Raw genomic sequence first — 11,774 nt, 5'->3', positions numbered from 1 at the left:
AGTAATAAATGCATCATTTTATAGTGCTGATTGGCTTCCGTTTTAGATACATAACAACGTATAAAATTCCAGTTGTAAAGGGCAGTAATGCTGTTTAAGCATGATTGTTTTATTCCCCCATAAACAAATGGAACATGGACATTGGTCAAAAGCGTTCAGCAGAGATCACCTCCACTTTGGACTCTGGTCCCTTGGCATCCGTGTGCTCAGGGTAGCAGTGATTTACAAAGGCGGTGTAGGTCCCTCGAATCAGAAAGAGCAGGGAGATGACAGCATAGTAGCTGCCATATATGATAAACTGCAGAGAGAAATATCTGTCATTCATAGCTTTTTTTTTTCATGCCAAGGATTAATCTGCATCACACATGTCAGCATGCAACAGTTAATGATAACCACCAGGTGTCACTCTGTCCTAACATGTTGCTTACATTCAGCTCATTAGTGTTAAATCCATGTGTCCTGCCATCAAATCAAAGAAAGAGAGACGTACACAAACATACCTGTGTCACTATGTCCAGTCCCAGTGCAGTCTCATCAACAACAATAGCTGTAATGATGGTCTGGAGTGTGACGGCCACGAAAGAGTTGATCCCAAATGTCAAAGCATAGCACTCCATAGAGAGGTTGGATGCGATCTGAAATCTGCAGTGACAAAGTGCTTATAATTATGAGAGCACCAAGCTATAGATGCCAGAGAGATGAGAAACAGTAATCAGCAGCTTTCACATGAATATTTTCTGCTTTTGTCTGTATGTCTTTGTCAGTTAATTGGACTTTGAACTGTGGGTCACATAGATAAGAACATTTTGAACAAGTCAGCTTAAATTATGGAAATTTGTGATGATCATTTTTTTCTTCGAAATATGACTGGAGGAGTTTAGTCATGTACTTACGCTGTGATGGTGAAGAGAAGCATGTAGCAGGATTTGAATATCACATAACCAGCATAGCATACCCAGATACTGCTGGTAAATACCATCAGAAACACAGCCCCAGTCGCCACAGCTGAAAACAACCCTAATGCCAACTCTCCCCAAACAGCCCAGCTGACCTTCATGTGGCCCACAGAGAAGGCCGCCGCAGCACCTGGACCATGTAGGAGACAAATGGAGCAATTAATCTGTCAGTCCAGTGAACGATACTTCAACTGTGTCTTTGCATCCTTGTTGTTGTGACTTCCTGATTCATTCATTAATCCTAACGCTGACATCTCTTTCCTTGAACACTGGTATAAAGTGTGGCTTCTAAGCAGAATCTTATATACACAAATGCCTTTGCTGGCCTCCACAGCACCTGCCCATTATGATGAACCACTTTCTCCTGGCTCTTGGAATCAACTATCAGCAATAATCAGAGAAGCCATTACCGTTTAAATCTGTCTCCTTAATTGAAGCAATTACTCTTCTTCTTCTCATGCTGAGCCAGGTGAGCCTTAGCCAAAAGAACCATGGAGCTGCAATTCGCCTTCAAAATCAATACACATTTTCCATTTAATGTGGTACCCCATTGAACCAGGAACAGCATGGCTGTTCTTCTTTTAATTGCAAGATTTTATAAGTCTATGTGCCATCAGACACAGCAGCTTTAAATGACATCGTTAAATGTTATTTTTGCTTTTTATAATGTAATCAGGCTGCAGTCTTTTTGTTCCACCCCTGTCTTAACTGAACTCCTGGTTCCTGTTGTCAGTGTAGTAAAATCCATTGATCCCCTGCTTCTATCAGTGGTCTAAAGCAACTTTCATTCTTTCATTACACATGCTTTTGTGCACAGCATTTTTTATTTTTTTTTAAATACTATAAAACTTACTTTTTAGTTTATTAGTTTCTTGTTGTATTTACATGATAATACTTTCAGAAGACTCATTTTAATAGGTTCACTTGGTGTTTTACTCTGGCCACGCAAACAACAGCTGAAGGTAGGGTTATTTCATTTTGGTTTTGTTCTTTAAAAAATTCATTTCCACATTTTCCCTTTAAGTACACAAAACACACTAAATCAGACAGTTTTTTTTTTCTAAACAGAACTCATCTCCAAGTCATTCTTACCTACAAGACAGCATACAGCCTCTACTCCTCCGTTGTAGATGGATGAGGTGGCAGATGGTTCTATATGGTCCCACATAAGCTGGATGTAGTTAAAGACCTGCACATAGCCAGCTGTAGCCAGAGCCCACCACAGGGACCAGTAGATTAAATGTCTGCGTGGTGAGAATAATTACAACAGATTATAATGATGATAGCAATTATGAGATTACTTCTACTATTTAAAAATACTGCACTGTTAAACATTATAGAAAGATACCACAGTTAGTAATACGCCAATGTGTTAAATACATGTCTTTATATGTTCAGTTTTAGGGTGTGATTAGGATCAACAGAATACAATAAAAATGAAAATGCCTTGAAGAGTAGGACTCCCGAAAGCTTTGCCAAAGGACAGGGCCCACAGTGGCCACATTTTCCCTGCTACACCAGCCAGCACTGCCATTATGCTCCATCTCCTCTTTCAATGAGTCTGCTCCATCCTTATCCATCACTCGATCCTCAAGTCTATTCTCTTCCAGTGGCCCCTCCTGCTGGGACTGCAAACCCACAGCTGCAGCCTGTTTCCCTTTGAAGAACATGCTTCTTTGGGGCATTGGCAACCAGAATGTGATAAGAAATGCTATGCTCATGATCCCCAGAGTGATAGCATTGATGTAGAAGTAGTCCACCCCTGTTGATTAAGAGTTGATAATTCATCAGTGCTTGTTCACATTTTTTGAGCATACTTCAATACAGCTGCTTCATCATTTTCTTTGCACTTATTTTGTTTTGCATCTAAGTAAGGCAGATTTTGAGACTTTTCTATTCAGAGGTCTTTAATTTTTTGTCTTACAGAGTATTCTTTATCTTACTGTGGAGAAAAACTGGTGATGCAAGATTAACCTTTTTTTTTTCCATATTAATTGCAGGTTACGAAGCCCTACCTGCAACGGAGATTAGCACTTGGCCGAGGCTGGCACCAGTTGTATATCCAGCTAAAAAGGCGCCGCGCAGGTAACCAGTAGCTCTTTGGTAATTCTCATTTGGAATCACACTGTAAATGTAGGACAAGTAAGCCACTTCTGTAGAAGTCACTACTGCATAGTTGACCTGTTGATTGGATGGAACAGTTTTAAAGAGATGGAAATAATGATGAAGCCTTTTTTTTTCTCCCCATATCAATAATGGATCAAATAATGGCTCATATTTTTGCACATGTCAATGCTGCAGCAAGACAAGTAACATACCTAAAAAACAAGATTAGAGAATAACACATTTCTGCTTTTTTTCCATGTTATGTCAAGGCGACAACACCAAATCCACTACTGAATAAAAGAGAAATGTTACATCAGCCACGTATTTTCTATTCATGATCAATTATTGCTATCAGAAAAAAAAAAGGAAAAAAGTTTCAACTGACCTGCAGGACGGTCATAGCAGGAACACCCGGGGCAAAGCAGAGCAAAACATAGTTGGTGACGAGAAACAGCCCCTGTATCATTATAATTGGCTTATACCTCAGGAAGTCAGTCAGGAGGAAAACAGGGAAAAGGAAAGCCAGGTAGGAATATGTCCAGACAGGAAACAGGTAGTTGGTCACCTGTGGGGAACAACAAGTGCCAGAGATCAGGACTTCTGATCAGATTTCTGTCTCTTGCAAGTGGCGTGCATATCTCACTATCAATCAGGAGCAGTTTGAACAGACAAAACAGACTGCAAAATAACAGTGTATATAGCAGAACACATGTGACTTTAATCCTTACCACTTCTTCAGAGATGTTCTTGTGTGGTCCAATTAGGTATGGTGTCAGGAAGGGCTCTGCTACTCTGCAGTTAGCAAAAAACCCATAGAGTGACAGGATTGTGGTGGGATAAGCCCACTCAGATGACTTCAGCTTGGTCCAGCAGCCCATGCTTTTACTTCAGCAGAAATGACTACAGGTCCTGTTTGGTTTTTTACTTGTAGGAAAGCTACCTGAGCACCTTGGTCTATACAGTCTGACTACCTGGAGCGCTTTGAGCTTCTTTGAAGCTATCAGTACACATCAGTCACCAGAATATAAATACATCATCTTTACGATCTGCACGTGCCTTCGTCAGAGTTTATGAGCGGCAGTAGACTTTGATCTGAGAAGTGGTATATCCTATTGTTACAGAGGCAGACAGACTGATCATGGGAATGTGCAGGTAAGAGCATAAACGCAGAACTATTAGTAGGTAGTAATTTATGACAAAATTGCATATAAAAATCATGGAAACAGCTGTACAAAGCAGCAATTTAACCCATAAAAACATTAGCCTATGATTATTTTATTCACCATTTGCTCAACTAGAAACATTCCAAACTATTAAGAGATAGGATTCTAGAAATTGCCTTGATTCCCAAGCATTTAAAGCTGTTGGTTTGATTTTGTCATGAGAAAGCCATGCAGTTTATTCCTGTGCATTCCTCAGTTAAGCATCTATACATCAGTAAGTACTCGTAAAAAAAACCTTGTAAAACTCAAATTCAGGAAAAAATAACAATAATTTAGAAGGCAACCAAAATTCGGCTGCTAGAGGTAGATTATGGGAACCTCTGTCAATACTCTATCACAATTAAAACTTGAAAAATTCTTACAGCGAAGTTGCTTTTTAACAGTTGTTTAAGACAGTCTAAGTTGTTAAATTATACAACCTCTGTAGGAAGATAAGGAACTGTGTAGCTGGATGTCCATGACAGACCAAGGTCCTGTCACCCATCTGCCAGTCCACCAACTGAGAGAAAGTGGGAATAGTGTCGTTCAGTGTCAGCTGATCACGGAGAAAGTACAGGTGAAATAATGCGCCCTAATGTGTTCTTTTATTCTAATAAACATTTTTACAATTTTCACATATTTAAGCAACTGTTCCCTGTGAAGATTATTGAAGTATTTGCGATGCTGTTGAATAGTATAAAGTTTCGCGGAAACTAAGTGAAACACACGTGATTATGGTTAGTGAAGGAGGTGTATTAACGGTAAAAAAAAAGTTGTGGTTATTGAAAGCCCAAAGGGAAATAAATGATTACTTCTCAAATACTTTTGTTAAATAACTGTGTAAATGCGGCATGCACACTGTCAGGACACAGTGGAGTGTAAAAAGGGCGTTTCTGACACTTTGCAATCAGCCACAAGAAGCACAAAGCTGTCTGTGGTCATTGAACGCCGCTTTTTACAACTCACGGTGTCATCAAGGAAAAAGTGGCTTTTGTCGGCGTAAAGAGCAAAAGTGAAACAGAAGTTTTTTTTATTGATTGATTGATTAATTGATTGATTGATTGTTGTTTTTCCATATTGGAGTTCCTCGTCTAATGCCACAGTATATAAAAGTATAGCAGAAGTGATTGACACGCCAACATCTGCATTTACCCTAAACATCACACAACCCGTCGCTCATGTAGTTTGTTTATGTTTCTACTACGCATGCGTGGATAGCGCACGCGCTCCGGTCGCCCAGCAACTGTTTGTTGATCTGTGATGAGTCGAGACTTCAATACATGTTAACATGAAACTCAAGCGCTTTCTTCTCAGATATTATCCTCCAGGTAAAATAAAATAAGTCACTTCGCCGCAGTTGTACTTCTCTTCACAAGAATGTGACACTTTTGTACAGGAATGTATATTAACTTGCTATAGCCTAACGTTTGTCTTTGTTAGCTAGCTAGCTTAGTTCCAAAGCTCAACGCTGGGTAGCTGAGTTAAAGGACAGATAGTCTTCAAAACCGGCGACACTGCTGCATTTTCCTGGTTTTTAATTCGTTTTTCTGCTATCAGGTATCATCTTGGAATACGAGAAAGGAGGATATTTGAGGACCAAATCCATCGACCTTCTGGATTTGACTCCGGAGTACGTGAGTTGTATATTATAATGAGGCTAAAGTTCGACACCTGACATCACTCTGGTTTACTGACAACTGTTGGATTTCATAAAAACCCTCTGTAGGAGTGTTGTTGCTTTTTAGCTCAAGAAAATGCTTTCATTTTATTTACTAAGCTGGTCAGACATACCTCCAAATAGTTCTCTTTGGCCTCAGCACTCAACATGAGGTCTTTGAATAAAGGTGTTCTTCATAAAACTGCTCTGACCTGTATTTTTGCTTTTCTGTTATGTTAAAAACTTAGTGCTTGCAAACACCCTTTACACCATTTAACCAACCTTGTATGTTGCATGTAGTATTAGGTTATAGTGCAGTAAAGTTCCTTAGTACCATTGGTCTTGACATTTTTAAAAAAATAGATGTTGTTTACCACTACAAGTTACATTTTAATTGAAACTAATAATGTTGATCAGTTCAGGTTAATCTTACACTCAAAATTGTGCTCAAATCTAACAAGAGGAGTGTTTTCTATGCTCATTAACTGTACTTAGGTAAAAAGGTAAGTGAATTTATTGGTTGTTATGGTGTTTGTCATATAAAACAGATCATCTCAAGCTTAAATAATTTGAGACTTTGAGATTTTATATTTTCCATGTCACTACTTTTTAAATTATTGCCGTCAATCTGTTTGAAATTTGTGGAAAATTCGAATTTCCCTGCCTTGTAGGACAAATCCAGATGAGTTGGTGGCACAAATCAGGCAATCGGAGCCTCTGGTCACAGAATCCCGGGCTGAACAGGTCAAACAACTGGTCCTTCGACTTCAGCAGAAACAGGGCCAACAGAACCACCACAGGTTCTGTTTCTGCAAGGTCGGACAAAACACTTGTGTATATATATATATATATTACTGGACAATATTAAACAAATCAGCACACCAGCTGTGACATGCCATTTTGATGCAGTTAAATTAAGGTTAAGTTAAATCTATCCATCCATTATCTATACACCACTTCATCCTCACTAGGGTCGCGGGGGGGCTGGAGCCTATCCCAGCTGACTTAAGGGCGAAGGCAGGGGGCACGTTTAGGCTGTGAAATTAGTTGTCAATGCTCCAAGAAGGCACTAGAGAGCAGCAGTGGCTTGGTTACCAAGTCTTTGAAATAGAAGACAAGCACCAAAAGTCTAATAACATAGTAACAAAAGGTGCTTCATGTGTATCTTAGTGCGTTAATGAACACATGAAATGCAGATAGATAGAGGTCAGGGTTAGTTAAATAGCTGGAGATGAGAGCATATTGATTTCTGTAATCTGTTTCTTAATCTGCGGAGATTCCTTCCTGCAGGTCAGAGGGGACAGATCTTCTCATTACATCAAAGTCAAATTAATTATATTCATGGAAATTACACTGGTCATTTAAAAGATGAGTAAAGCCAAAAGGTATATTTCCTTAGAGGGTATATTTTTCAATCTGTCTTTTTTTTCTGCAGGAGCTTAAAGCACACATACTGCCACTGACAAATGTTGCATTTGACAAATCTGGGTCAAGGTGAGTTTGCCAACATACAATCTTCTAGCACTTGGGAGTTTAGGAAAAGTTTTCTTTGTTTGTTTCATAGTTTTTACTCCTCTGTCTCACACTCTGCAGGTTTATAACTGGGAGTTATGACAGAACATGCAGAGTTTGGGACACAGCCTCAGGCACTGAGCTGCACATGCTAGAGGGCCACAGAAATGTGGTTTATGCAATTGCATTCAACAACCCCTATGGGTAATGAGCTGTTTCTGCAAAATGTTTCATGGCATGTGAGAATTGGGTACCTCTATTTGACATTCAAAGGAGTGCTTAATCTTAAAATTGACTTTTCTTGCTTTATTTCCTCATTATGAACTTAGAGACAAGATTGCCACGGGCTCTTTTGATAAGACCTGCAAACTGTGGTGTGCTGAGACTGGCAAATGTTTTCATACTTTCCGGGGACACATGGCAGAAATAGTATGTATCACGATCTGTTTTAACTTAAACGTATTTGATTACTGTTAGTTTTTAGTCAGTTGTTCCTTCATATGCTGTACACTTCTGCATATAGACAGTATTTATGCACATCTGTACACAGAAGGGCCCAAGGCTAACGAAGCATTTAAACTACATAGTTTAATGGTTGTACTTTGGTATTATATGTAGTGCTTAGATAATAAATACAACTCTGCCTTTGTAGCAGAATACACCACAAGTAACAGAGACTTTTGTATTGTGTAGGTGTGCCTGGCGTTCAACCCTCAGAGTACGCTGGTGGCCACAGGCAGCATGGACACCACTGCCAAGCTGTGGGATGTGGAGAATGGGGAGGAGGTGGCCACTCTGGCTGTGTGTTAACTTTACTTACTTCATCCTTTTGTGTCTCTTGCTTTTTTTCCTGGTATTGTGACCCACATCCATTCATTCATTTTTGCTTTAATTAGCTTTTAATCGACTTATGAAAGTAATTATTGCTAATATTGTTAACTGCTGTCAATGGCCACCATTTTTACCACTTCACATATCCAAAATGATCTGATGGGGAATGTAGCTTCAACTCTTTAATAAGGCACTGATAACCCACTCATGTGGGAATAGTGAGTCCTCTTTGATGTGCAGACTGCACGTGGGTCCATAGTGTGACTTGCTGGTTAACTGGCTCAGTGCAGAGCAGCTCTCTGAAGCTCTCTCAGTTCTTTTAGTATCTCTCACTATAAAGAATCAGTCACGCTGACAGCAGTCAATTGAAAGCAGAATCTTAACTGTGTGCTCTTAATAAAAAGCAATTTCAAGTATTTAAAATCTACCTTCATGGCTAATCTCTGGTTGTTTATTTGAAAAAAAAATAATAGTTGCATTTTAACATGTGCATTTTCATACATAGATGGGAGACAGCGAGAGAAAAAAAAGATAGACTATGACAAAGAAAGGAAATGAGACAGTGAGGGATTATGCTCTCTCTTTTATCCCATCCAGGGTCACACTGCAGAGGTCCTGTCCCTGTGCTTTAACACAGTGGGCAATCAGCTTGTCACTGGCTCTTTCGACCACACAGTTGCTGTATGGGATGTTGCTTCAGGAAGGTCATACATCTCCATTGTTACAGCAATGTCTGCACTGACTTATGCATGTGTCATAATTTATACTCCATAGTGCTTGGATTACACCTGTAGATTTGGCATACAAGACTGCATAACTGATTAATTGCTGCTTTTTCTGTTTTTTCTTAGACGTGTTCACACTCTGATTGGTCACACAGGAGAAATAAGCAATGTTCAATTTAACTGGGATTGCTCCCTCATTGTCACAGGTTCCATGGACAAAACTTGCAAGGTGAGCCATTATCAGCCCAGTGACTTAAAAAAATGTTTAGATTGGTGTGTGTGTTTTAATTTTTTTATTTTACTAAAAGTTCTCTTCGTCGTGAAATGATGTTAGTTTCCTACCGCTATAGCTGTATAATACTCATTAATGTAGCATTTTAAACTATTGCAAAGCTTGGATATTTGTGATCGATGGCTCTTGTCATTCGCATTCGCTCTCCTCCATTTCCCATTTTTCATCTCTTCTCCACCTTCTGTCTCTATCATCGTTTCAAGGACAAAAATTAAATCCTAATTCTTTAATTATGCCACGATGAGTCATGCTCACTAGTAAGAATTATCCACCTCACTGCACTTATCCTGGGGAGATGGCTAAAATAGAGCCACTTCAAACAGCATACTTTATGAGACTTGTGTCGCCGCGTGTGTCCACATGTATGTTGTTTCAGTTATTGCACTTGTGCTATTCCTCCCTGTCTGCATGTGTAGTTATGAGTTCATTCTTATGTTGGAAATGTATTTTTCAGTTGTGGGAGGCTGGCAATGGGAAGTGTGTGGCCACCCTAGTTGGACACAAAGAAGAGGTGTTGGATGTCTGTTTTGATTTAAGTGGTCAGCTCATTGCTGCTGCCTCTGCTGACGGTGAGACTAATAATTCATTCATTTGCTGAAAAGGTTACATCATTTTTACAGTTACAACAGTAGATATACATACACACTAACATCTACTATCCACCTGTAAACCTATGAAATCCAAAGCAATCCAATAACAACTCTGCTATAGGTTCTACTGTCATAAAGCAGTTAGGTTTTTAAAATTTTTTTTATTTCTGTTGACTTTATTCAAAAGGTGATGGTTCTACTCTATGTTTATTATTGAGGTCATAGTTGATGGTTTTAGTGTGTTGGACAAATGTACATGAAAGTGTTTCTAATATTTTGTCCACTCCATAAACATACATGGAGATGCGGAAAATATTAGACTACACTTTCCAATGCAGTGCAGTCCAGTACACCACCACCTACTATGACCTCAGTAATAAATATAAATTAATATCATCACCATTTTGGCAATTAAATTTCACTCAGATTTTCTCAGATGCAAAGGGTTCAATATAAATGTAACTTTTTTCAGATGCCTCCTGATTGTTTACTTGCTGTGCGCACTCTGATTTAATGTCACAAATCAGCTTTTTCTCAAGTAAAAAGTACAATTCATGTACAGCAAAAACCTGGTCTGTTCCTGTCCCTTTCAGGTACAGCGCGTGTGTTCAGTACAACCACACATCAGTGTCTCGTGACCTTAGAGGGACACGACGGAGAGATCTCCAAGGTAAGTCAATGAACCCAGAGTATCCCATCCCTATCTATCCCACAAGATATCTTATTCAGACCATATAAAGCCAAACTCTCATGCTGCTCTCATGCTTTCACTATCCTTCACTCTGCTATGAAATTAAAGTTTTTTTTGTTGTTCATCTTTTTGTAAAGTTGAAATCTCAGCGTTATGTCACCATTAAAAACTAACTTGTAAAATGTAATCCTGTCCCTTCATTTTAACAAAAATGTCTAAATATATCACTCAGTTATTATTATTAAGTTGCACAGAAGTGTGTCAGAAATGTATTTACCTCAATGTAACTGATGGCAAACAGATTGGGCCACATTTATGTCCTGTTAACTTTTGATCTTTGACAAACACACAACAAGAAAAACATTTTTACTCATTTGCATCTTGTTTAAAACTGTAATTAGAGCATTGTCTTTCTACTCGTATGACACTGAAGTACAGCTAGTATAATATGAAAACTAATATATTATTATAACTGTCTGTGGAAGTGACAGGCAACCAGCAGTTGTGAATGAGCTTGTAATTTTTGTGTCAGATTATCCTCCAGTCTCCTGCAGCAGCTCCCTTTGCCTGCGCTTTAAATAGGATATTTCCTCAGATTACCTTGTTAACATCGGATAAAGTGTGATGCTGAAGTGGAGGGACAGGAATCCAGGCTTCAGGATGTTTTATGACAATTGCTGACCATCACTGAGCATGATCTGACCTCATGATGATCTGACCTCATGCTATTAGTCTTGGAGCTCAGAGGACAAATGTTGCACCCTGCCATCACATGTAATCCCACATCGTCCAAGAAGAACTTTTAACCCTGTGAAACATGACCAGCTGTTAGTGTGGCGAGCGTGGGTTTGTTTGTGACCGTGCATTGACCTTGCTCTTAATGGGAGTGATTTTTACCCATTTACTGTTTGTCAGGTCTAATGCTCCGCATGAGTGTGTGTTTTCTGCAGGGTTTGGCTCAGAGGGTTTCTCTGTATGTGTTAACTGAAACACATCAGACAGTCAGTAATAAATAGGCTGGATGGAGGATGATTCCAGAGGATTATGACACTAATCTCTCCCTAACAGGGCACTTCTCCTCCTCCCTTCCTTGCTTCTTAACCATTTTTCCCACTGGGCTCTCCTTCTATTTCTGTGTCTCGCTTGGAAATGCTGTTGCTTGTATTGTCATTATGTCTCAGTCTTTCCTCTACTTAATTAGGGTCCGAGCAC

The 11,774-nt window shown here is 39.3% G+C and overlaps 2 protein-coding genes across 2 annotated transcripts; one reads left to right on the top strand and one right to left on the bottom strand.

Moving 5' to 3' along the window:
* Positions 1 to 145: 145 nt before the first annotated feature.
* LOC103366733 (thiamine transporter 2-like) lies at positions 146 to 3,940 on the bottom strand. The gene is made up of 8 exons (XM_008294549.1): positions 3,791 to 3,940; positions 3,448 to 3,627; positions 2,972 to 3,137; positions 2,403 to 2,718; positions 2,049 to 2,200; positions 894 to 1,086; positions 501 to 642; positions 146 to 298 (listed from the first exon to the last, which is right to left on the bottom strand). The coding sequence occupies exons 1-8, from the start codon at positions 3,938 to 3,940 to the stop codon at positions 146 to 148; spliced, it is 1,452 nt and encodes a 483-aa protein (XP_008292771.1).
* A 1,612-nt stretch (positions 3,941 to 5,552) lies between these two features.
* On the top strand, positions 5,553 to 10,541 carry daw1 (dynein assembly factor with WDR repeat domains 1; the record flags this gene model as incomplete). The annotated part of the gene is made up of 11 exons (XM_008294526.1): positions 5,553 to 5,592; positions 5,822 to 5,894; positions 6,593 to 6,737; positions 7,357 to 7,415; positions 7,515 to 7,637; positions 7,763 to 7,862; positions 8,127 to 8,234; positions 8,862 to 8,968; positions 9,116 to 9,218; positions 9,736 to 9,850; positions 10,465 to 10,541. Coding segments are annotated over exons 1-11 (1,050 nt in total), but the record flags the coding sequence as incomplete, so codon positions are not given.
* Positions 10,542 to 11,774: the final 1,233 nt, after the last annotated feature.

Source organism: Stegastes partitus, unplaced genomic scaffold (assembly GCF_000690725.1).
Source record: "Stegastes partitus isolate 25-593 unplaced genomic scaffold, Stegastes_partitus-1.0.2 Scaffold970, whole genome shotgun sequence".
NCBI classification, from domain to species: domain Eukaryota; kingdom Metazoa; phylum Chordata; class Actinopteri; family Pomacentridae; genus Stegastes; species Stegastes partitus.
Note: the sequence above shows the minus strand (reverse complement) of the source record. Positions and strands in the feature narration are given on the sequence as shown.